Raw genomic sequence first — 26,306 nt, forward strand, 5'->3', positions numbered from 1 at the left:
GTCTATTAACATATTCTATAATATCCTACGCCTCTAATATACTTTACACTCCTGAGCCTCGTCCTCTCCTCCGTATTCTTCATCTTCTTCGATAACATCTCAACAACTCACTCTTCCAATCGACAACACATCCGAAGGAGCATTCGTTTTCCTTCTTTACGTTCGCGTGGTTCGGTTCAACTTATCTTCTCCAACAACAGCTTCTTATCGACAACGCCATTTCGCATTTATGATTTACCAAATACAAAAAAAAAGTGTATAAAAATATATATATATAACGTGTCGGCTAACCTACGCACTCTCCATCCCACCGATACTCTGTAAAAAAAAACTCTTTGTATCAGCAACACACCACGACCACTAACATGCGCCAGATCATCTTCACCCCAATGTCCACCAATAACCACCACAAAAAACACACCACACCAAACCCTAACACCACCACCACCTGCCACCACTCTCCATCCGCAACCCTAGACATCCTTATCCTCATCCTCGTCCTCTTCTCCGGCACTTTCCTTATCCTATCCTACTTCCATTACATCTTCCATTCCTTATCCCTAATCCTCCTGCCTATTTCACTCTCAATCCTAATCGATTACTCCTCAATTTACTTTTTAGGTTTTTTCATCTTCTTCGTGTTATCGATTATTACTCTCGAGATCTGTTGTGGAGCGAGGAGTAGGAAGTGTGGGAAGAGAGGATGTAAGGGAATGAAGAAGGCGATGGAGTTTGATTTGCAGTTGCAGACCGAGGAGATGTTGAGATCTGGTGTGAAGGAGGCGGTGGATGAGTTGCCGTGGAAGGGAGGGAGCGAGGCGAATCCGGATTACGAGTGTTTGAGGACCGAGTTGAGGAAGATGGCGCCGGTTAATGGACGTGCTGTTTTGTTGTTTAGGTTGAAGTGTGGGTGTCCTGTCGCGAAGCTCGAAGGGTGGGGGCCGAAGCGCGGGCGGAGGAATAAGAAGTGAGTGTGTTTGTGTTTGTGTTTGGTAACTAGTTGTGTATATATTTTGTTAGTTGTGTTACGCGTGTGAGTTAGGTTTTGAGGTATTTGTTTGCTTTAGGTAATTAGGTTAGGTGTTTGTATATGAATATGTGTGGATTCGGTGTAGGTTTGGGTAGTTAGGTTAGGTATTCATAGTTGAGTAAGGGGCTTTTGGTAGCCTCTTAATCTTTGAGTCGGTCAGATGTAGAGTGTGTTTGGTTACATGTTGTAGGGGTTGTTGAACCAATAAGAGGTGTGACTGATTAAGAGGTAGTCTCTGAATCATTCAATATATCTCTGAAGCTTAACCATTAAGAGGCTAAGAGGAATCATTAAGAGGCTACAAAATATAGCCCCTTAATGGCTCATGGAGCCTCTTAATGGTTACGTTTTAGAGACATGCTGAACAATTAAGAGGCCACCTCTTAATCAGTCACACCTCTTATTGATTTAACACTAGATTGCCAAACAACCCCCAACTAATTATGAATTTCTTGTTTTAGTTGTGTGTGAATTAAATTTTGATATATTTGCTTGCTTTGGATGATTAAATTAGGTGCTCATAGTTTGGTAACTAATTACGCATTTCTTGTTTTAGTTGTGTGCGAAATAGGTTTTCATATGTTTGCTTGCTTTAGATTAGGTGTGTGGATTTAGACTATTCGGTGCAGGTTTATAGTTTATTGATGTGATCATTTATTATGGTTATTGAGCATGTTATAGTTTAGGCATGTTTAAGCTGGTCATAGGCGTTTTCGGATGTTTCGGACTAGTGTGCTAGCATATGCTTAATGTTGCCGAGATTTTTTAGCGAGGCGCTTTTCCTACGCGCCCGAAGGGCTTTTAAGTTTTAATCACATAGTTGATGAGAAGAACTGTGTGGTGGTAGCCTTTTCTGTGAGTAGGTTGGAATTAAACGAAAATTGAAAAAAAAAGGTCTAGAAGATGTGATGTTTAGTGATCAAAGTAACATTTCAGTGATTGATATATGTTCAACAAGGTGTCTTGATTTGAGTTTATTAGACACATAAGTTTAGGTTAAGATGGTCTCGTGGTATCTTTATTCGGTTATGTTTTAACTGTTATATGTAGATTTCATGGCTATTAAAGGAAGACTTTATAGAATAGTAATCAAGTTTTTCAGGTGATCCTTTAAAGTTATTTAATATCTTTTTCTCTCTTTAAAGTAACTGAAGTAAAATTTGCTGTACCAATCTTGTGTAATTATTAGGTCACAACGTTTTGTTTTAATTTTTAATGCTTATGTGGATCAAATAATTAGTGATGCACCATTTTAGTTAAAAAAATAATTTTTTATGGATTAACAAGAAATTCGTTCGGTGATCTGTTTCTCAAAAATTTATTTTTCAGTTCAGTTGATTCATTCTTCCAAACAGATTTAGTTGACAATCACAAACCTTGTCCGACTTCAGTATATTCAATTTCTTCAAACCCTTTTCTGCAAAGTTAAAAAAGTGTTACTTTGCCACTGCCGAACAATGGTTTTGTTAGCCAATAGTTTCCCATATAAGTTACACATGTCACTATATAATTGGTTATTTTTAATGGAACGATACCTAATTTTCTATCATTGTACGACATCAACCTTTCCTAAAACACAATCCTCCTACGTATCCTCGAAATATTCCGAAGTTTTGATTTTAAAGTTACTTCCATTACACACAGTGCTTCGATTATGAAGATATTGAAAAAGGGTTCGGGGAAATTGAACCTATTGAAGTTGGCCGAAGGTTTGTGAACGTTGACTAGATATGTGTTTGCATCATTGAATTGACTGAAATCATGAACAGGTTTTGGGGACAGATTGTCGATTGATTTCTTGTTAATTCAAATTATTTTGTAATTGAAACACCAAATCACTAATTATTTAATTCACATAAACATTAATGATAATAAAATAAAAAATGGCAACTTGGTAATTGCATAAGAATGGAAAAGGAAATAGAGCTTGAGTGATTTAATTATTTAGATAGACAAAAGGATTGAGCGAAGCTTGGTTACTATTCTGGAAAATGACCCGACTATAATTATTGCCATCATCATAATCATCATTAATGTTTGTGTTATCATTGTTTGTATGATTATATTATATTGTATAGTACACAACCTATGCAGTCAATATCGGTGGTATCTCGGTTATCGGTTCTCGTGCGAAATATTGGTCTCGGTACCGATAATATCTGCTATATTGACCGATATATCACTGATATTCCCGATATCAGTGTTTTAAGTTTTAATTTTCAACTTTTAGTGTTTAATGTTAGTGTTTTGAGTCTTAATCAGTTCTTACTTGCTACAATTGGTAGTGTTTTGCAATTTGCAAAAGGATAATTTGTTAATAGTAGGAGAGTATACTGAATTGTTAGTGTTAAAGTGCTATATATATAAAATCTGCATGATATTTAAATAACCGATATCTCACTATATCTCACCGTGATAACCGATATCTCAAATATCGGTCCTCGACCGATATCCGATATTTTTCCACATTAATTGCTTAGGTATATATGTAAGAATATGTTTGCTGTTGACTTAAGTAGCCTTAATACCTGTTATGTTTGGTTGGATTTTGAGTCATTTTAAAAGATATGAAAAAATCAATGTGAAGTAGTGTTTGTTTGCTGATACATATAAATTCTAACTTATAATACACTACATTGTGTTTTTATTTTACATTGATTTCGACTGTTGCAACAACATGATCAGTAAGTTAGCAAAGAGTTACCCACTTTCTAGCTGTTCAACTTCTGTTCTTTGATAATTTGAAGTTGAACTCTGCTATTATTTGATAATTTTATCATCTATACTTGCTGAATGGCTCAAGAGTTGTGGGTATTTTCAATATTCATGGCAGCTGCTAGCAAGTCCAGTAGTTTGCATTGCTTGGGTCTTAGTTTCGAAGAATCATTTACTTATTTATGTTGAAATGAGTTATGTTTTATCTGTAATAGGTCAAATGGATTTAACTGCATAAGAAACATGTCAGATGGGTCGTACGGGCCAAGTAGCTTGATGGTCATTAGAGATGCATTTAACTGCATAAAACCTTCTTAACCACTTTACTAAAAAGTTTAAATAGTGTTAACTTGTGTAAGCTTAATATTGCATAGTGATCTGGCCAAATCAAGTGTTGAGTTTAAACATCATACAGGCGTGTGATTTGCCCCTCATACGACTCGTTTGACCTTTTTCTCTGTCATACTGCGCGTACGGGCTGCACATTTTTTTATATGACATGTCAGTCGTGTGTGGATGGTGTTTCTTTAGGCACAATCCTTGTTTCATTTTGACTCGATGACACCCGTAGTTTGATACCATGATTGAAACATGTCAAACATGTTGTATGACATTTGTGATTTTAATTTTTCTGAACACACATACGGGCTTCAGTTCAAGTTAGTACTGATACTTGTGGACTTATGGTTAACCAAAGTTGCTTTGATTTTGACAACATATGCATTTAGAGTGTATGTAAACTCGTCAATTTTTGTGTTATGAGCTGTATGGTTGCAGAGATGACTTATTATCTGTTTTATCTTACTAGGTATTCATTTTAATCACCTTTTTATTTGTATAAACAACCATACTAACATGTCAAAGTTTCCTTTTTTTGGCAGGAATTTGAGTCTGAGTGGATGAAATCATGGTCGATATTTAAGAAAGCAATCAGGAGCGTTCATCTCACCGGTTTTTCTTGTTTGTTTATTACTGTTATTACCCTTCCAGAAAACGTGTTGATACTTGTTTCTGGATAACTTAAAACCGTTGGACAGAACAGTTGTTTAAACTTATAGCTAGAGAAAAAAAGATCCTTTAATTTAAACCAGGTGCCTCTGGTATACCAAACTAATCTTGAATAAACATTGAAACATTTTAGTTAATAATTAGTGTCATTGGGGTGGAAGAGGTGATAGCATGGATAAAAAATACCCACACTAGTACACTTGTATTTGCTATCCAAATTCTGCAAAATGAACCGGCTTGAGTTACAATGAGTCGTTTTACAAAAAAATTAAAAGAAAAAGAGTTCACACGCTATATATTTTGTGGCGGTTAGTGGTAAGGAGGAGAAATGGCGTTAACAACAGAGGGCGTTGGCCTTAGCAGCAGAGGTGACTAGCGGCAAACAAGCCTGGATAACTTGAAAGACGCAAATCTTGTTGGTGTCTAATGTTTAAAACCGTTGCTGTGTTCTTGTTTGCATATGTGCGACAAATCAACGTGTTATCGGATTTTCAACTGCAATATTGTTTTAGGAATGTTTCAAAACTCAAGTATTGTAAACTTGTTGGCGCTGCACACGAGGTGTTTGCTGAATGCCTGAAAGGAAGATTATACAAAAAGATGGTACCATACCATTTTCTAGCTAGCTTATGATGAGCACCAAAAATAATCATTTACTGACCAAATTCAATATTATCATATCTATATTACATATTACAAGTTAAATGAAACAGTTCTGAATTAAGTCACACTGATATATTAACTAATGTACATCTAAATCTATAACCTTTACAAGACTTTAGCTCATAACAAAAACCATATACTATCAATCAACCTGAGATATAAGTTCAGCAGCTGCACCCATGGTACCAACACCACCAGACTCCAGTAACTTAAGAGCAAGTTCATCCTCATTCCATTGCCTCAATCCTTTACTCAATCTCTTCAAAATCTCTAAATCAACTTCCACTGCCCAATCCGGCATACAACCCAACATCAAGTTCAAAAAACCCGTCACATACGAATGCCACGTTATCGGATCACACCCGAGTGTTATCTTCCCATTTAGTGCACTTGCCAAAAACTCCATGTGGGACCCGAGAAACTTCGGACGCCACTTGGACGCTGACGTGGACGAGTCAACCCCCCATGCAAATGCTCCACAAAGCACTGTAAAATACCCGAGAGCATACCCGGATAGCATCGAAACCGGCCTACCCGTTCCCTCTCGATGATCGGATATAAACCAAGACGGTAACGTCTCGTTTATTAACGACTGAACCAAACCTTGACCTCCGGACATCCATAATATTGAAGCGGCTAGTTGAGCGGCTAGTTTGACTTTGGTCAAACTTGTGGCAAGTGAAACTTGCCCATATTTTGTTTCTTGTTTGCCTTTAGGTGTTACCCCATTAGAAGCTATATCTTTCACACATTGCATCAGTAAAGATATAATATCTTCTCTTAAGGACATTATGTCTCTAATGGACCGATAAACCCGTAAATATAGAAACCCGGGTGTAACCGGAGATATCTCTCCATAATAGTTTGACCCGAACCCGTGCCCGAGAAGTGCTCCAACGCCACCATGGGTTGACACAAGCGAGTTGTTCAACCCGAGTGTGGCGGTAAAGCAACTTTTAAGAAGCTGATATACTGCATCATTATCTTGGAGAAAAACCGTACGTGAAGACGAAAATACAAGAAAATCTCTCCATTTTTTCGCCTTTTGGGTCCATAAAGACGCCACGATTGGCATACACGGCCATGGGCACCCAGCTGCTAGTGATTCCAGGGCCGGGCCCGCGAGATCAAGAAACCGTTGTGATGCTTTATCGAGTTTGTAAGTTATGGTTACACTCAATAAGGCAGCTAAGGGCAGTGGAAGAGTAAATGGTGAACTTATCCCTGCAAAAGAAGTCAACTGTCAAAGTCAAGAAAAAAGTCAAACATTGTTAAAAAGCGCGTGAAATGTCGTTTGAACCTGCGAAAAGGCGAGGGACGTTAACGTTAGTGGCGGCTAGGATGTTCTTGATATGTTCTTCAACATTAGAAAGATTTGCAGCTGGACTCGGCCAATCGGTTCCATTCATGAATACTGGTTTCCAGACGCCACGTGACACCTCAGCCGAGAAATAACTAACTATGATCGCCAATGATGCAGGAAGAAAGTCTGCCAAATCTTTAAGTCCTGCAAATACAACATCATGCAGGCAAAAACCTCAAAACACAAAACCTTAAAAGTTTTAAGATTTTTAATTTAAACCTTAAAATTATAGGTCTTGATACCTGTACATAGCTCACGAGGCGATAATCTGCCATGTGCGCACGCGGTCAAAGCTGCATCGACAACAAAAGGAACCGCTTCAAGAATATCCCAAGCAGGCAACTTAGGACGTAAAGAAACGTCCTCACTTGCAGGCCCGGATGAACTACTACTTCCCGATATAGAAGTCAACGGTTGACTTCTGTTTATCTTTCTAAACATCATGTTTAACAAACTATCAACAAGCTGATGAACCGGCGAATGAACAAGGCCCGAAAGTGTTGATGCTAAACACGCTTGATGTTGTCGGTACCACGCCTTTAGCTTCGGGAACGAGTCAACAAATATGTGATTAGGACATGATGCTTTCACCACTGCTGATAACCGTCTTCTGTTCCGGTCCTCATTACCAGAATCAACTAACTGGGAGTTTCTCATTAATAACAAGTATTCAGGAGTCAGTTGTGCTCCAACCGGAGGCACGTCACCAACCGCATATTCCAAAGGCGGGTGGTTAAACCGCCACAGCTTTAACATAAGCGCAAACGCGTTTGAAAACACCGCGTACGCAGATATCTCTTCTCCAGTTGTTAAAGTCCATGATGTGTTTGGTACACATGATCCAAACACTTCACATATTGGCATCAAAGAGCCTGCCAGTTGTGGGACCTGCAATAACGAATCAAAACCGAGTTTAGACACAACCAAAGTAGTCTGGCAATATGTTATATCGTAATATGAACTACTTACGAGTCCGTGTAATGAGAAGATTTGAACACAGTCAATAGGTGCAATGCCAACAAGAAGGACATTAAGCATGGGTGCATAAGCAATAAGATGACTGTCACTGCCTGAATAATTCGCAGGCAGTGGCGGTGATAATAATCTGGTAATGAAATAAACACTATGCTCCTGCACATTCCAACCGCGATTCAAAGAGGCACCGCAAAGAATAGTTGCAGCCGATATCTTGTCATCGTCCGACCCGTTGACTGCAATCTCAAAAACCTTCTCAAGCTCTGCTAAGCTTCCATCAAATCCATTAGCTTAAGTTCAGTTGCCTTTTCGTCTTAAAACCCGATAATTAGCGTAATCTCTTAAAAAGTATAGTGAATTTATATATGTTACCTTGAAGCAGGTTCAGAAACAAGAGCATTCAACATGGCTGGAGTGATCGGCGCGCCTTTCATGAACGTTGACCAGCCCGGGACTTGAGTTAGCACGCCATGTGGGATTTGGTTAATATGACCTGTCACGTAACCGGGCCAGTAGTATGCTGATGTGTCCAACAGGTTTCTTGCGATGCAAGACTCGACTATCAAATGGTGCAAGTTTCCAGCTGCAAATCATGAACATATAATGTTAATATTTAATAACAACATTTTATTTTCGAAACTGATTTGATCATGTATATTAATATTACTAATACTTACATATGTTATTTGCTATTTCTTTAATGTTGATCGGGTCAAAGTATGCACTATTACCGGCGTTAATACCGGATATGATCATCAATGCTCTTGCAGCAGCCTGATTGGCATCAGGAATCACCGACTGAGGCGGAGTCAACAAGCTTTGATAATCACCTAAACTCTGCAAGCTTGAAACCAACTCCATACGCCGGTTTTCTTTATTATTATTATTGTGTGACATACTTTCCTCATCCTCAATCAAATCAGAAACCACTAGAGTTGTGACTGATAATAACATGCATAAACGCGTATCCAAACGAGGCATAGGACCTTCAATCGGATCTCTTTCCTGAAAACAAACAAAAAAATTGTTTGGATACACTCATAAACACAAAATATTAAATTTAAGAGAAATACAAACCCTTTGAACTAGACGAAGAGCCGCCATCCAAAGACCGAGAAAACACTCGTGCCAAGTGGTTCCATATAAGACTTGCAGAGCTTTTACAAGACCTATAACAAGAGTACATTAAATCTTTATTTGATATTATTATTAACAATATTATTAAAAGATAGTTGGGAATTACGTGTGATGGTCTCAATGGCGCTTGTTGTATCGACTTGTGAACCATCCATGGCGTCTTCAAGCGCAAGATCAAGAGGAATCCACAGTGAAGAGCCACTAACTTTATGAGACATACTAGCAGATGACGACATTATCGTGTGGATTTCTTGTAAATAATTTGTTTTTTTCCCTTTGGTAACAACTTTATGATCATCCGATATTAACTGAAGCATAATTTCCGGTGTCATAACCTTTGAACTTCTTAATGCTGATGAGTTAACTACAAGAACCTCAATATCCTGAATCAAACTTCTCCAATATGCAGGCCTAATAATATTAAGTAACTTATGTATAAATTTCAAATATATGTATTAATTGTTACTATTAATAGCAAGTGTCATTAGGATTAAATACTGACATATTTCGGCGCGCCAAGAACAGAATCCTGGAAGTTATTTTGTTCTGCAAGAATAGACCAATAAGTTCAACTGCCATAACTGTATTTTTACTCTGCAAAATCTCATTCCGCTTTGCACCGTAGCTACCGGACACGTCTACTTCCATATCTTGAAGCACATTCCATTTATGTTTTCTTTCTTTAGTAAGTTCTTGAAGCCCCTCATCTTCTAATGCTGCTTCAACTAACTGCCAAACAACTGAAACTATATACTCTAGTAATATGCTGCCAGGATCATTCACTTTGATGCCGAATATTTGAGAAAGATTAAGAACATTGTCTATTGTATTCATGATCCTGCATTAACAAATCGTTAATCGACAAGAAACAACTTAAAATTGGTTAACTTGTTAAGAAGGCTTACGCTTCATAGTTTTTAAACTCTACATGTGGTTTGAGTTTAAACGCGTGTCGCTTTAGGAGTTCCATGTACAGTCGAAATGCTGCAGGCTGAGTATGTCGCATCGGAATAACCCTGTTTATAATAAGTTATATAACAATTTAGGAAAAGAGATCCAAGAAATAGAATTGTAACAAATGTATTTTAGCATTATTTCATACAAGTTAGTAATCATGTGTGTTACTTGAATTTTAGTTACCTTTTTGTATTGTACTTTATAAATGTGTTTTGTAACATGTATGATGATGAAAGTAATGGTAATAAAAGATAATGATAACCACCACCCCACCTCACTAACCACAAATGTACCCCACCCACTTAAAACACACAGAAAATGCCAAAAAAAAAAATGCATATTATTCTAACTAATTTTATAAACCTGCCTCTATTTCTATATTCCACTAAATGTGATTATCTTCCACTGCAATTAGAGTTGAATTCATTTAAAAAAAATGAACTCAAAATAAATAAAAAGAAACAGAAACAGACTACAATGAATCAATGGAGACTTGGTTCTTGAAATGAGTAAAAAAAATGTTAGATTTAAGTTTATGTAAAAAGATCCAAGAAAAAATGAAAATTTTGGATTTTAAGAAACTGTTTCATGAGGGGCCCACATAATATTAATATCCAAACAAATCAGAATCAACTCTTACAAACTAAAAATTAATAAAATAATGATTATAACAATGTTGAAATCAAGAACATTAAGCAATAAGCCCATGACAAGATCTTCAAGAAACCATAAATCAAGAACATTAACCAACCTTCCAAAAATAGAAACTTTTTGCAGAAATAATCAAGCCCACATGCCAAAAACTTGTTATAAATCAAGAATTAACCTCTTTTAATAAAAACAATCAAGAAACACACAAAAAGATCAAAACTTTATTGATAAAAAAGTGTTGAAAACAATCAAGAAACACATAAAAAGGATGAATTCAAGAACCCATGATCCAAAACTTGATATGAAGAATAGAAATGAATCAAACTAACCTGGTGGATAGAAGAGCAAGAACAAGCAAAGGTGGGACTATGTTAAAGATCAAAGCTTTCTCCAAAAACTTCCAAGAAGTGGGATTATTATTATCCCAACAAATGTGAGAAACCAAAAGATTTGCTAATTCTGGTGAAGGAAGAGTTACACCAGCTGAGTTCAGTTGTGATGAAAGATGTATTGCCCATATCATGGGATCACTACCCTTATCTTGTGACTTCTTTGTTGATTCCAACACACTTTCCCATAATCTCAGGGTCCCTAAGGACACAGCCATTGATGTATGTCACATATATGTTGGTTATGTTTATGTTTTGATGAGAGAGAGTAAAAGAAGATTGCAAAGGGCGGCTATGTGTGTAAAATGGTCTGAATTTATGAAGTCAAAGTTGAAGGCAAGAGGTTAGCAAGTGTGCAAGTGGTGGCAGACAAAAGTTAACTACTTAAATATATAAAGTAGATAGGCAGCAGAAAATGGTATTGTAACAGAAATATATAGCATCTCATCTTTCAGATGCCACCTCTAAATAAGTAAATACCATATTTGATTCATGTATCCATTATGAGTTTCTGGATCATGCGTAAATGCGGGAGCCTAGTACATCAGATACGTCTTTTTCGTATTCTGTCAATTAGCTAGTGGTGGAGTGATAAGGGGAGATTTTTGTTGTTTTATATGACCTCAGGTTCGATTCCTGCTCCCAGTATTTAATTTTAGATGCACCGGGGTGATGATGAAAGACTAGGCGAATATGTGGCTTTCACTAGTTGGATCCTTGAACTGGATGGGTTTTATCTCACCGCATTGTCGTGTATTTGAGCGATTGTTCATGTGCGTTGGTCTTAGTTGAGGGTTTTTTCCGGATAAAAAATGAGTGTATCCCAATGTAGTGAATTTAGCCAGTAGCTTATTTGAAGGATTTGTTATCCGTTAAAAAAATAAGATTATTAGTATCCTTATAATTAAAAGGGTCAATAGATATAGGGAAGATCATAAAAATGTCCATTTTAAACAATGTAGTCAAGCTTTTGTCTATCATTATCATATATTTCTCAAATGTCCATTACCAATAATCTTGGCTCCTCCCTCAAACTTCTTTAGACTCACTTATTTTAAATCAGTAGTTACTTGCCATGTGTGATATATATTGTCGACCTTACTTATATACTGTCGGAAGATGGTATATAGTGTCGGCCTCACAAATATACCGTCGGATCTTAACTTAATAATTTCTTTTGTAAAAAAATTTAGTTCTTTAAATCATTTCCTAAATTTTTGCAAGGCCGACGGTATATATGAGAGTCCGACGGTATGTATGACACATGGCAAGTAGCTACTGATAAGTGGGTCTTACAAGTTTAAGAGATGATCCGCTTGTATTAATCATGGACATTTAGGAAATTTATGATAGTTATGAATAAACCTTGATCACCTTATTCAAAATAGACATTTTAGGAATTTTCCCATATCTGTAGATGCCTGATCATCAAAATTTATCGAAAGTTTTACGCAAAAAATAAAGCTTGACCTCTTAATTCTCTTCAAATAAGAAATTTTATGATCACAATCAACCAAAAAGTTCAAGTTTTGTGTCACGGTCTAGTCTATAAAATATTTTTATTAGTATTATTGTTGTTATTATGATGTACTTATTATCATAATTACCAAGGCTTCAACCTTTTTATAGAGAATAAATATATAAAATAAGAAAAATAAAAACAATATGACGAATTCATGAAATAAGAAATGACATTGTGAGCACATACATATAACATAAAAATGTCGTTTTGTCATTTTCTATAGGGAGCATAGTGTTGTCACACCACCACCTTAAGAGTTCAACATTAGACCTTAATATCTTCAAACACACTTTATTTAGTTATTAAGGAACAACTCAAACATCTGCATCACTCCTTTATTACATAATGAAAGTTTTACAGACTGAATCATTTGTTTAAAAACACTTCCCGAACCAATCCACGAGATCTTGATGAGCCTCTTCTGCGCATTTCACTTCTGCTTCAACATCGTCTTTATATCTAACGGTCCAACCGTGTGCCACACCAGGATATATTTTTACAAAGTTATGCGATAAACTATGCAGGACGAGATCAGATCTAAATACTTCTTAAGTTAAACGAGTTAGACTTGAGCTCGAGCTTGACTAAACTTATCTACACACACCCTTTTACTTAAATTTAAAGAAAGTTAGTTGGGGTGAAAGAGGGCTGGGCCGTTTGGGAAAGTGGATTGAATGACCAATGCGCATGCGAGTGCCGGTTCTCGTGGATGAAACGTGATAGGTTATTGAAGAGGTAGGTCCCAGCAGAGCCCAGTTGGACCCGCAAGACTCACCTCAAAGAGGGACGTCTGCGCAGTTGGACTCGCAAGACTCACCTCGAAGAGAGACGTCTGCGCAGAAACCAACTGGATCCGCAGGACCCACCATGCTCAGAGACGTGACGTCCTTACGCGCAGTACGCAAGCTGTTCCCGCAGGAAAAGCCTCCCAATGGTCGACGTACTCCGCCTGTTCCCGCAGCAACGGATACTAGCCATCAGGGAAGGCTACCCGCGCAGCAAGGCTACACGCACAAGGCACTTAACTCTTAAATAATTCAGTAATGTCACCTGAAGAAGGAGTGAGCAAGCCGGGAATACTCCCGCCCAAAGCCGGGAAAACTCCCGCCCGAATGAGCCAGTCCGTACGATACTGGAGGATCTTTTGTACTGTACCTGACGAGGTATGGACAAAAGATCTGACCAAAGCTGCGACAGCTCACTGACAACAGTACAACGAGCAGCATGCTCTATTACTTAATGTCACTATCAGCCGCTGCCTACTCACCAACCTGTCATAGCACGTGCATAGCCTGCAGTTGGTGGAAAAGGAATAGTACAGCCGGCCTGGTCACTATCAGCCGTTGCCTACCCACCAACCACCAGCATGGCATGTGCGTAGCCCACAATTGGCAGAACAGAAATACTATTCAGCCGGCTGTACCTGCTTGGAAACCTACCTTCGGCTATAAATACTCCAACACCTTGGAATGGTATTATTATCTTATATCTCCATATATGATCTTATCTTCTCTAGCAATCTCTTAATATACACTTATATTCAAGAGCAATCTAGTCTGATTCTCACGCCGGAGGGTGGTCACAAGGAGGTACCCCCCCCCTTCTCAGTGACGAGCTCACGGTGTCTGTTTTGCAGGTCATCAGAAGAACCATCTTTGCCGGACCTAACCCCTCGTGGGAAACATCTACTTAACCCCCAGATTATCCGTAATCTGCCCGGGGTCGCTTAGTGTTTCTTCATTGGCGCCATCCGTGCATAAAAGCTAGAACTACTTTTTCAGTTTTTTCAAAACTTCTGGAAAGATGGTTAACGTTACTCCGGTCCCGAGGCCAGCGAGTAACCAAGAAACCCCGGTAACCACAACCCCAGCTACTGGGGGGAACACCGGCGAGTACACACATTTTACGAACACTACCCCGGTTACCCAAGCCGGGGCAAGTGCAGTAAATTTTACGAACACTACCCCGGTCACTCGAGCCGGGCAAGTGCAGTAAACAATCTTTTACTGGGATTCACCGATGCCCAGTTAGAGAGACAACAGACGAGGCTCCCCCGCCAAACACTCGATCAGGTTAAAGCGTGGGCCGAAGCACGTCAGAAGGAATTCCAAGCTGAGTTGGATGAACGCTTGCGTTCACTCCAACAGGCTGACGAATTCAGAAGCACTCGACAACAGCTCAACATGAGCAGTGAGTGCGAGTACTCGGACGATGATCGGGAGGAATCCGACACCGACGCAAACCCTCGCCATAGGGCGAAAGGGAAGCGTAAGGAAACGGACTTCCAACCGAGAAGGAATTTCCAAGAAACCTTCAAACCAAGGAGCGCGGGGGGAAACCCACGTGACTTCTCCAAAACCATTAAACCAACTGCTGCAAATGCGGAAAGGTCCAAGTTTGCAAGGGACATTGCGGAAGCAATCGCCCCGAGAGGTGCCAAACAGATGTCCAACATCGGCACTTATGATGGTATATCCGACCCAGACGATCATTTGAACAGATTCATAGCGGGGGCAACCGTCAGCAACTGGACGGAACCCACGTGGTGTTATATGTTCCAGATGACGCTGGTTGGAGCAGCCAGAGCGTGGTTCGACCGTCTACCGGTCCACCACATCTACGATTGGGCAGACTTCCAACAGAAGTTCAGCCAACACTTCAGTCAACAAAGAAAGTACACTGAAGAGCAATGGACAATCCTCAACTGCATCCGAGAGGAAGATGAGTCTTTACTAGACTTCATCACGCGCTTCAATTCAAAGAAGCTAAGTCTGGGCAATATTAGCGAAGATCTTGTTCGCGTTGCTTTCATCCAGGGCGCGAAAGACCCAGAGCTCATCCGCACCTTAACGGGTAAAGATGGCATGCCACCACATGGGATGCCATTATGACAGCAGCTAAACGCTTCGCGGAAACGGAAAAGCAACTGGGTAGAGATCTTCCCCAGAGCACAAACCTCTACACCCAGAAAACAAGAGAAAACAATGTCCTTACCGCCCGACTAAACAAAAAGAGGAAGCTAGGTATTTGGCAGTCAAGGGTAAACTTTGACACCTCATCCGGCTCGCACCCTCGGTTAGGCGGAAAGGATAACATGCGGTCGTCGAACCGGAACTCCAGATGGACGCCACTCACCAAAAGCGTCACCGAAATATTTGACACCGAGAGGCTCCCATGGCCAAAGGCTCCAATAATCCGAGAGCGTCACAACGCTGATCAGAGCAAATTCTGTGACTTCCACAGGACAAGAGGCCATACCACCGAGGAATGCTTAGACTTGAAGGACATCGTCGAAGCATTTGTCAGAGATGGGACGCTCACGCACCTCGTGGCGTAATGAACGCTGAGCAGGCTAATGCGTGTAGAACCCCAGTTGGGGAAAAGACGGACGAAACTGCAGCTACAATGTTGGAGACTACATACTGCGTAAACAACGAGATTCCGAACCAAGTGCATATCGGCTCGATGGCACTCCCATCCAAACAACATGGAAAGGAGCTCAATCACACAGTCTGCATGTAGATCAATTCCAAACTTGTAAAAGAAAAGGCCCAGAGCCACTTCTAATGGAAATGATTCTCCTTATCACATTGACGCTGATGATCTTACATTTATACTTATGAACTTTCCACACTGATATGCCGGTCTTCACCGCATACATAAGTGGGGAAGTAAGTCGTTGCGTGTGGAAGGCGGCAAAACCCGCATAAACACAAAAAACGGCCAACCTTCACGCAGGTCAGTTATAGGTAAAGTTGGGTCATCCCACTAAATGAAAGTGCCGGTCCTACCCGCACAAATCATGATAGAGGAAACCGAACTAACCTATTGCGCGCGTCGAACGGTTAATTTATTCAAAACACTGATATGCCGGTTTTCACCGCATAAATAAGTGTGAAGAAATCGTTGCGTGTGGACGGCGGCAAAACCCGCGTAAGCACAAAAAACAGATGAGGACAACCTTCACGTAGGTCAGTTATAGGTGAAGTTCAGTCATCCCACTAAATGAAAGTGCCGGTCCTAACCGCACAAATCATGATAGAGGAAACCGAACTAACCTATTGACAACCGCGCGTCGAACGGTTAACTTATTCAAAACACTGATATGCCGGTATTCACCGCATAAATAAGTGTGAAAAGTCGTTGCGTGTGGACGGCGGCAAAACCCGCATAAACACAAAAAACGGCAAACCTTCACGCAGGTCAGTTATAGGTAAAGATCGGTCATCCCACTAAATGAAAGTGACGGTCCTACCCACACAATCATGATAGAGGAAACTGAACACTAACCTATTGACAACCGCGCGTCGAACGGTTAACTTGTTCAAAACACTTGGAAAATTGCTAAGTTAAAGTATGCATGAGCAAGTCATATAACGTTTATAAAGCAACTCATCCAGTGAAAGTGGCGGTCCTACCCGCACAAAGATTTATATTCCATAAAAATTCAAAGTATTACAAGAATGGTCGGGTATCTACCCGCCTACAAGTATATAAATCTATACAAAGACGTAAATCTATCCTAACAGTGGGAAGGGATTTAAAAGATCAAGCTTCAGGGCCACTCCCTCTGAACCCACTTGTACCCGCACCATCAGTTGGCTGGGGCGGTTCAAGGAAGGTCTTGAGAATGGTTAGCCCATCATCAGCAGCAGCAACTTCGTTCACCTTCTCCACCACCGGGTGCGAGAAGGCGGCATACTGGTTCACTGCTTGGTCATATACAGCTTCAGTATCCACATCATATAAAGGGAAGTTGGAAGGCGGGATGCCCTTCTCAACGAACCCTAGACCAAGCAGGAAGCCAGCCTTTTCCCCATCCTCATGAGAAGCGTTGAGGGCTGCGCTCATGGCATCGTCATATGATGTGTCCGTGAAGACCCGATGCACAACCTACAAAACAAAAATACCAAGTATCAAAACATTTTCTAAGTACAAAGAAAAGCGTAAAGACGTTATGAAGCTAAGCTTACCTGCAACAACGCTTCTCGTAGAAGCCATTCCTTGGTTACCAGAGCCTCCTGGAGGGCAGCTTGAGCTTGGTTACGGGCGCGTTCGGCTTCACTTTTGTTAAGGTTGGCAAGCAACACTTCCTTAGCAGCAGCCTCTTCAACGCCCTTTAGCTTACGCTCAGTATGGTCAAGCATACCCCTCTGGTCCAAGATCTCTTGAAGCTTCTTGGCGTCTTCCATGGCCAAGGCGTCATGAGCCTGCTGGAGCCTCTCAAGTTTGGCTTTGAGCTCCTCATTCTCGGCGCGCAGAGGCTCCGCAACAGCTTCAGCCTTGGTGGCCCTCTCGGTTGCGTTCCGCGCAGTTTCCTTAGCCAACCGAAGCTGTTCGTTAACAGCTTGGGTAGCCTTGGAACGGGCCTCGAGACGGGCCTGAACTTCAACCTCAAGGGCCTTGAAGGCCTTCTCCTTCTCCGCAGCAACGGCGGAGAGTCTCCTGCAACAATTATGACTAGTCGTGTTTTCTGTTGTAGTTCAGTCTAATATCTTTTATCTTTTTTAAACATTCTCTAATGCATTGCATAGGTATTGTGTTAGATCTTCTAGAATGTTGGGATTTTATTAGGTGGAAGGGATTATTTTAAATTATTCTTATATAGTTTTGATCCATACAAACCATATAATATATATGAGGGAGCAATTCTAATAATGAGGGAAGAGTATTAAGTGACAATCCACCAACATATGAAAGTGAAAACACAAAATTGACACACTTCTAAATGGGGAAAAAAGAATTATGAGGGAGAGTAGGAGGGATAAGATGGTGGTCCATAGGTGTGTGGCCGTGTGGCCTGTGGGTTGGAAGCCATAAAGGCCTAAAGGTAACCCATGCTTACCAACCAAGATACACTCATCAAAAGATAAAAATTATGGTAACATCAACCAACAACTCAATATTTGATGTTTTATCATTCCATATCCAAATTCCAAAGCGGTGTGATTTAGAGGGTTATTTTGGAAAAAGAAAATATATAATATAAGTCTTCTAGTATAACTTGTATATTTATGCATAACTTAATCTGAATCATGGAAACCGAGACTTTTATATTTAGACTGTCCGTTACAGATTAACAATAGGGGCACCTAGGCCTGTAAACGAACCGAACGTTCGGTGAACTGTTCGGCGGGAAGTTCGTTTATGTTCGTTTATTTAATAAACGAACGAACATGAACACAAAATTTGTGTTCGTTTAACTAAATGAACGAACATGAACAAATGTTCTGTTCGTTCATTTATATTCATGAACGTTCATTTATGTATTAATAAAAAATAATTAAATATTATCTAGATATGTCATCTACTTAAAGGTTTTATATTTGTTAATTTGTGTTCATTTATGTGTTTTCAGATTTAAGTTTGTTTATGTTTGTTTGTATTCATTCACATTGGTTCGTATATGTTTATCTATGTTCGTTTATCTTTGTTTAGTTATGTTTGTTTAGATTTTAAACAAACGAACTTAAACAAACACAAATGTCAATTTTTAAATAAACGCACATGAACATAAATATTTGTTCGATTAATTATAAAGTTAAATGAACGAACACGAATATGCCATTTTTCGTGTTCATTCGATTCATTTACGGGCTTTCAATATTCACATTGATGAATACATCGGTCTTATTCTCTAGCCTCTACCGATTTTATTTTTGTTCGTTTGTGTTCGTGAACCGTTCTTGAACACATTAATTTTCTTAATGAACGAACATGAACATAAAATCTCGTTCGGTAAGTGTTCGTGAACACAATATTTTCTTAACGAACGAACATGTACAAGGCCTTGTTCGTGTTTTGATCCGTTCGTTTACAGCCCTAGGGACACCATCACCATCTATGTTGGTCATCCCTACCAAGTCTCCATCACCCTACCCCCTATGCCCCCTTCGAGCGTGAACTCCTTACCGCCCCGCCCTTACCGTCCGTCTGGCACGGTGTTCGGTGACCCTCCACCTTCAATAGTGTTGCTGACTCGGAAAGGCGGCGCCACCATCGTTAGCCCGTGACTATTAGCCTTAGGACATCATATGTGTATATGTTTAGATGGTTTAACATAAAGTTGAACAAAAACTAAACTTGTCCAAGTAACTTTTTGTATTATCAAGTGAGAATTTTATGATGGGGTATAAGTTTAAGTCAACCCATGATGTAAAGAAGCATATAGACTATAGAGCCTATTTATGTTGATACGTTGACTTTATAAAATGGTCTTCAACATGTGGTGTTTCCCACCTCAAGGTAGCATTTAGGTCCTTTTAGCTGGTCACAGGAGCAAGTATCAATTGTTTCTTTCTTTTGATGTCATCAATAGAACATACTAGAATTTAAAGGTAAAGTTCGATGTAAGATATTGTAAGCTTAAGCCTTAGAAATTGATTTTGTTCCAGAGTTTGAATCTGACCTGATCCATGACGATGTTTCCACAGATTTCAAGATGAACGAACCACGTCTTGATCTTCTTCTCCGGCTGGTTGGGATCTGCAATGACTTTTTGGGGGTGTGGAGGTGACCGCTAAGAAATCTCCAGGATCTCTTGTTCACAGACACAAAAATATGGTGGTGGCTCTTATTGAGAATGACCCACCCCTAATAAGGAGGTGGAGACCTCCTTATATAGGGAGCCTCATGGCCACCATCATGGTACCCTAATGGGCCTAGCCCAGTTAGGGTTACCTCCACAAAACCCCCTCATCCCAATAACATTGTATTAGTCCATATAATAAAATAAGCCAAACATAATAAATTTAGGGTCGTAAAACCGGGTTTAGTACCATACCCCTACAAGCCCCCCCAAGTCCAGCGTTGCTCCTGGGCGCGCAAGCGTTTAGGTGGAGCGCTGGACTTTATGAGGTGTGTTAGGGCGTGAGGCGGTTTTTTCCCTTTTCTTCGGCCTTATCTTTATTGTCTTTGAGTTTTGGGGGGTTTTCTTCATGATGGTGACGTGTTGTGGTTTTTATGATAATGATGGTGCACTAGCATGAATAAGATATAGCACGCCGAATAATAAAAGCCTGCGCGCGAGGCGACTTACGAGCTATGAGAATAATAAAGCCTGCGCGCGAGGCGACTTATGAGCTATGAGAATAATAAAAGCTTGAGCGCGAGGCGACTTACGAGCTATAAGAATAATAAAGCTTGCGCGCGTGAGGCGACTTACGGATCTATGAGAATAATGAAGCATGCGCGCGTGGCGTCTTACGAGCTATAAGAATAATAAAAGCTTGCGCGCGAGGCGTCTTACGAGCTATAAGAATAATAAAAGCTTGCGCGCGAGGCGTCTTACGAGCTATATGAATAATAAAGCTTGCGCGCGTGAGGCGACTTACGAGCTGTAAAAATAATGAAGCTTGCGCGCGTGAGGCGACTTACGAGCTGTAAAAATAATGAAGCATGCGCGCGAGGCGACTTACGGATCTATGAGAATAATGAAGCCTGCGCGCGTGGCGTCTTACGAGCTATAAGAATAATAAAAGCTTGCGCGCGAGGCGTCTTACGAGCTATATGAATAATAAAGCTTGCGCGCGTGAGGCGACTTACGAGCTGTAAAAATAATGAAGCCTGCGCGCGAGGCGACTTACGGATCTATGAGAATAATGAAGCCTGCGCGCGTGGCGTCTTACGAGCTATAAGAATAATAAAAGCTTGCGCGCGAGGCGTCTTACGAGCTATAAGAATAATAAAAGCTTGCGCGCGAGGCGACTTACGAGCTATAAAATGATGATAATGACTGGCCCACAAGGGCCTCCTCCGCGCAGGATGAATATCCCGGCATGTTTTCAAAATAATAATGGAGGCACAAATGGCCAGATAATAGTAATGATGTCATAGGTGTTTGTGCGGCTCGTAGCCGAACCTGCAAAAACATGTCAACTAAAAGTGGATGTATTGCATGGTTCCCATCCTCGGGCAAATTATGAGGTGTGCCCAACCTTTAAGCTTGGCGCGTGGCCTATGGGTTTATGAGGATTCCCAACCTTTAAGTTTGGGGCGTAGCCATATGGGATATTATGAGGATTCCCAACCTTTAAGTATGGCGCGTAGCCATATGGGATATTATGAGGATTCCCAACCTTTAAGTATGACGCGTAGCCATATGGGATATTATGAGGATTCCCAACCTTTAAGTATGGCGCGTAGCCATATGGGATATTATGAGGATTCCCAACCTTTAAGTATGGCGCGTAGCCATATGGGATATTATGAGGATTCCCAACCTTTAAGTATGGCGCGTAGCCATATGAGTACAATCATGGTTGTTCTTATCCTGATTTGGATTAGACTGTTCATTTGTTATGTCGCTTACGCGCGGCCTGCGCAATGTCTCCTTTATTCTCACGCGCAGATGTGGTGCGTGAGCGTGCATGATGCGTGAGCATCTAATATGCATGAGCGTACGTGAAGCCCAATAACATATGTGATGCGTGAGCATATGAGATGCGTGAGCATGTGATATGCGTGAGCATACGTGATGCGTGTGAGCATGCGTGATGCGTGAGCATGTGATATGCGCCACGAGCATAGGTTTTGGCTGTCTTCATGAGCTTGTGATATGCGTGAGCTGTGGCGTAGAGTAATCGCCGGGAGCGCGCATGCGATCCGCTGTGGCGTAGAGTGATCGCCGGGAGCGCGCATGCGACCCGCTGTGGTGTAGAGTGATCGCCGGGAGCGCGCATGCGACCCGCTGTGACGTAGAGTGATCGCCGGGAGCGCGCATGCAATTCGCTGTGGCGTAGAGTGATCACCGGGGGCGCGCATGCGACCCGCTGTGGCGTAGAGTGATCGCCGGGGGCGCGCATGCGACCCGCTGTGGCGTAGAGTGATCGCCGGGAGCGCGCATGCGACCCGCTGTGGCTTAGAGTGATCGCCGGGAGCGCGCATGCGGAATCCGAAGTTGATCCACAGGGAGCGATTTGGATCCGCGGTGGCGCGCACGATCTAGAGATTTTGAATATCCACATCAGGTAGGTTTTATGTAAAACCAACAGATCTAATAGGATTTATAGATCTATGAATATGGAGTGTGACTGTTGCTCAAACGAACCCAGATCTGAAAAAATCATAACTAGATTTGGTATATTTCACTTAGAAAAAACACAGATTTAAGGGTTTTCCCCAAAAGTTCGGTGGTATTTCTTCCTGTGTATTTCCAGATCTGGAAGTATTTTTTAGATCTACGGATTTTTGGATTTCCATAGAACATATCTGAAAGAAGAAACCGTAGACCCGAGATATTGATGAACAGATCGGAGGGCCGAGACGAGAAGCGAAGCGTGGTTCATTGCCGTCCTACGGATGGCGCCAATGTCGAAGCACGAGATGTATCTGACCTGATCCATGACGATGTTTCCACGGATTTCAAGATGAACGAACCACGTCTTGATCTTCTTCTCCGGCTGGTTGGGATCTGCAATGACTTTTTGGGGGTGTGGAGGTGACCGCTAAGAAATCTCCAGGATCTCTTGTTCACAGACACAAAAATATGGTGGTGGCTCTTATTGAGAATGACCCACCCCTAATAAGGAGGTGGAGACCTCCTTATATAGGGAGCCTCATGGCCACCATCATGGTACCCTAATGGGCCTAGCCCAGTTATGGTTACCTCCACAAAACTCCCTCAGCCCAATAACATTGTATTAGTCCATATAATAAAATAAGCCAAACATAATAAATTTAGGGTCGTAAAACCGGGTTTAGTACCATACCCCTACAAACACTTTCTAAATTGAGACAATAATCATGTGAATCACCGACCGGTAAAAGCTGAAATCTATATTATGTTAAAGAAAAAAACACCGGTAGGTTCGTCTAAAATAAATCTTATATTTGCGTCCTTGTGATTTATTATTATTATTATTATTATTATGTTTTTTTTTCTTTATTTCTATTCTTTTTTTTAACAATTAATTTTTTTCTATCTTATTTACTCACAACCATTTTACATTTTTACTATTAAACCAAGTTAGTGATTGTTTCTTTGTTTCCATTCTAATAGGATGTGAATTAAGATTTTTCTTTGTTTTAAAGTTTTAAAGGAATAAACTTTCATTTTAGCACAAGTAAAACTTTGTTGATAGAGTTGTTTTGAAGAGACCCACGTGTGGGGTCAATGCATTAACTACCATCAGTAGGTTTATGGATATGACTTTTAACTTTATGCAAGAAAGGGTCAACTAACTTCATTCAAGTGCTTTGGTTTTTTCATGATAATTTAAAATTTTAATTCTAATCTTATAAAGTATAAACATATAAATGCATCCTATGTTTTTACACAAGTTTATATCATGGGCTTGGTAACCAAAAAACAGTCTTTTAATTATCTAAAGGTTTTAATAATCTAAATGTTCTAGATTCAAGTCTTAGAAATCGAAATCGTCGATAAAAAAAATCTCTCTTCTCTCTTTTATTTTCTTTTAAATTTGACACTTACTATAATCATGATTAAAATAATAACCAGAAAGATTCTTTTTACAAAGATATAACATTTTTACTTGATTAAATTAATTCAGAAGTTTTTTTTTCATAACCTTCAATATTATATAATCAAATCAAATTCACCCTTAGCACATCCAATAACTCATCATACACATCAATGAAATGATATTTATATTTATAGAATTTTTTGAAAATAAAAATTAAAGAAGGGTGGGGTGTGAATCACACAACACAAGATAATACCATATACTTGTGTAGTTAAATGATTATGGACCCTTAAAGCAAATAAAAAAGTTAATTCTAAAGAAACAATCCACCAACTCTAGTATGGATGTGACATTTTCTCTTCCCACCTCTCATTCTCATCTACCTACTCCAAACTCCACTACCAAACTTCCCCCAACTCCAAAAGCTCACCACCTAATCATATCCACCACCTTTAATTTCTATGCCAAAATTTCCATTGCTTCATGTTGATAAATTCTCAAATATAGCATTATCCTATTCATTGATGTTAATTAACCTAACTTATCCCAATCTACATTTTGTTCTTTCTAATTCAATACTAGCTTCTACCAAAAGTCTTTTTCAGAAAGGTAACTAGTTTAAAATTTTTAACTTCACTAGAAAAAAAAATACTTAGTAATTTTTAACTTCACTGGAAAAAAAATTACTTAGTTATGTAAATTTCACATATGACGATGTTGTATTCCTACGCATTAATGCCCCGAAGTCTTTCAACTAACGAACATAAGCCTAGAACCTCTCTATAACATTGGGGGCTAGCAGGAGTGACGGGTCTATGATAAGGACTAGGTTAAAAGCATGTCGGTTGGGTGAAACAAGTTGGGTAAAAACAATAATTTTAAAATGTAGCAGAAAAACCTAGAAAAACAGCGTAAAACTATCTGGTATTACTTAAAAAATGTGACATTTTAAACGATAAATCACTTAGGTTCAGTGTTGATCGTATGAGTTTCAAACGTTACGTGTTACTATTCAAATCAAGGTAACCGTCTAAATCAACTTGACTTTTCTTGCTTTTTAAGCTTAATTAAGCTAATCAAAACGATCTGGTTTTTGAATTTATGACTTCTCACACTAAATAAAAGGAACGACATTAATAAGAAAAGTTGATATCATACCTAATTTTTAAAGGTGTTTTACCATCTCAACTTTCTTCATAGATCTGTCTATGTAGAAAGGTAACTAGTTGATAAATTCATGTTGCTTCATGTTGATAAATTCTCAAATATAGCATTATCCTATTCATTGATGTTAATTAACCTAACTTATCCCAATCTACATTTTGTTCTTTCTAATTCAATACTAGCTTCTACCAAAAGTCTTTTTCAGAAAGGTAACTAGTTTAAAATTTTTAACTTCACTAGAAAAAAAAATACTTAGTAATTTTTAACTTCACTGGAAAAAAAATTACTTAGTTATGTAAATTTCACATATGACGATGTTGTATTCCTACGCATTAATGCCCCGAAGTCTTTCAACTAACGAACATAAGCCTAGAACCTCTCTATAACATTGGGGGCTAGCAGGAGTGACGGGTCTATGATAAGGACTAGGTTAAAAGCATGTCGGTTGGGTGAAACAAGTTGGGTAAAAACAATAATTTTAAAATGTAGCAGAAAAACCTAGAAAAACAGCGTAAAACTATCTGGTATTACTTAAAAAATGTGACATTTTAAACGATAAATCACTTAGGTTCAGTGTTGATCGTATGAGTTTCAAACGTTACGTGTTACTATTCAAATCAAGGTAACCGTCTAAATCAACTTGACTTTTCTTGCTTTTTAAGCTTAATTAAGCTAATCAAAACGATCTGGTTTTTGAATTTATGACTTCTCACACTAAATAAAAGGAACGACATTAATAAGAAAAGTTGATATCATACCTAATTTTTAAAGGTGTTTTACCATCTCAACTTTCTTCATAGATCTGTCTATGTAGACGTCTATCTCATCTTTTGTTACATAGCAGATATTTTTTGTAGTTGAATCTGACTCATTTCTTAAACGACAATGTTAATTACCTTTGAATGACAATTATTTATTTTACTTTCTATTTAAAAAATAAAGATAGGATTTTTATGGTGAACTTAGGATGATACAATATTAAGGAACATGATTGGATTATATGGTCTTAAACCTTAGCTTGTTCCAATTGATTTAATGTGCAAAATAACTCAAAAAGGTCTACCAAAATCCACAGTAGGTCCCTTATAATATTTTCTCCAACTATCATAATTGCAAAAGAACAAAATTTCGAATATTGATGCTGGTCCCTAAAATGTCATAAATTCATTCAATACTTTTATGCAAGCATTCTTTCTAATTTGACTTTATTTAAGATTCACACCCCATGTATCAAATATGACCTTATCAAGCAATTACTTGTGCATCGAAGATTGTGTTTTCAAAATACTCCTCATCCCTTAGGACG

General features: G+C 39.4%; 3 protein-coding genes across 3 annotated transcripts in view; 1 reads left to right on the forward strand and 2 right to left on the reverse strand.

Moving 5' to 3' along the window:
- Window positions 1-355: 355 nt before the first annotated feature.
- On the forward strand, window positions 356-5,001 carry LOC143552459 (uncharacterized protein At5g19025-like). Its single transcript, XM_077042674.1, has 2 exons — window positions 356-967; window positions 4,627-5,001. The coding sequence occupies exons 1-2, from the start codon at window positions 366-368 to the stop codon at window positions 4,646-4,648; spliced, it is 624 nt and encodes a 207-aa protein (XP_076898789.1). The 5' UTR covers window positions 356-365; the 3' UTR covers window positions 4,649-5,001.
- A 428-nt stretch (window positions 5,002-5,429) lies between these two features.
- On the reverse strand, window positions 5,430-11,408 carry LOC143552481 (mediator of RNA polymerase II transcription subunit 33A-like). Its single transcript, XM_077042695.1, has 11 exons — window positions 10,829-11,408; window positions 9,797-9,907; window positions 9,394-9,729; window positions 8,998-9,302; window positions 8,832-8,923; window positions 8,432-8,759; window positions 8,127-8,337; window positions 7,749-8,025; window positions 7,022-7,667; window positions 6,717-6,923; window positions 5,430-6,640 (listed from the first exon to the last, which is right to left on the reverse strand). The coding sequence occupies exons 1-11, from the start codon at window positions 11,104-11,106 to the stop codon at window positions 5,559-5,561; spliced, it is 3,873 nt and encodes a 1,290-aa protein (XP_076898810.1). The 5' UTR covers window positions 11,107-11,408; the 3' UTR covers window positions 5,430-5,558.
- Window positions 11,409-23,115: 11,707 nt separating this feature from the next.
- The window catches only part of LOC143552491 (PHD finger protein ALFIN-LIKE 3-like), a 166,435-nt gene continuing 163,244 nt past the window's right edge, over window positions 23,116-26,306 (reverse strand). Inside the window, exon 7 of the transcript XR_013138663.1 lies at window positions 23,116-23,130. The gene's annotated coding sequence lies outside the window, so the exon portion shown is untranslated. The remainder of the gene's footprint in view (window positions 23,131-26,306) is intronic.

This window comes from Bidens hawaiensis, unplaced genomic scaffold (genome assembly GCF_021521415.1).
Source record: "Bidens hawaiensis isolate Kalapana, Puna unplaced genomic scaffold, B.hawaiensis_p1.1 tig00016935_1, whole genome shotgun sequence".
NCBI classification, from domain to species: Eukaryota; Viridiplantae; Streptophyta; class Magnoliopsida; order Asterales; family Asteraceae; genus Bidens; species Bidens hawaiensis.

Coding starts and splice junctions, on each gene's coding strand:
- LOC143552459 (XM_077042674.1), top strand. CDS start 366: ATGCGCCAGATCATCTTCACCCCAATGTCCACCAATAACCACCACAAA. Junction 968..4,626: donor CGCGGGCGGAGGAATAAGAA/GTGAGTGTGTTT, acceptor TTTTTTTGGCAG/GAATTTGAGTCTGAGTGGAT.
- LOC143552481 (XM_077042695.1), bottom strand. CDS start 11,106: ATGGCTGTGTCCTTAGGGACCCTGAGATTATGGGAAAGTGTGTTGGAA. Junction 9,908..10,828: donor CTTGCTCTTCTATCCACCAG/GTTAGTTTGATT, acceptor TATTATAAACAG/GGTTATTCCGATGCGACATA. Junction 8,338..8,431: donor AGAAATAGCAAATAACATAT/GTAAGTATTAGT, acceptor CATGATTTGCAG/CTGGAAACTTGCACCATTTG.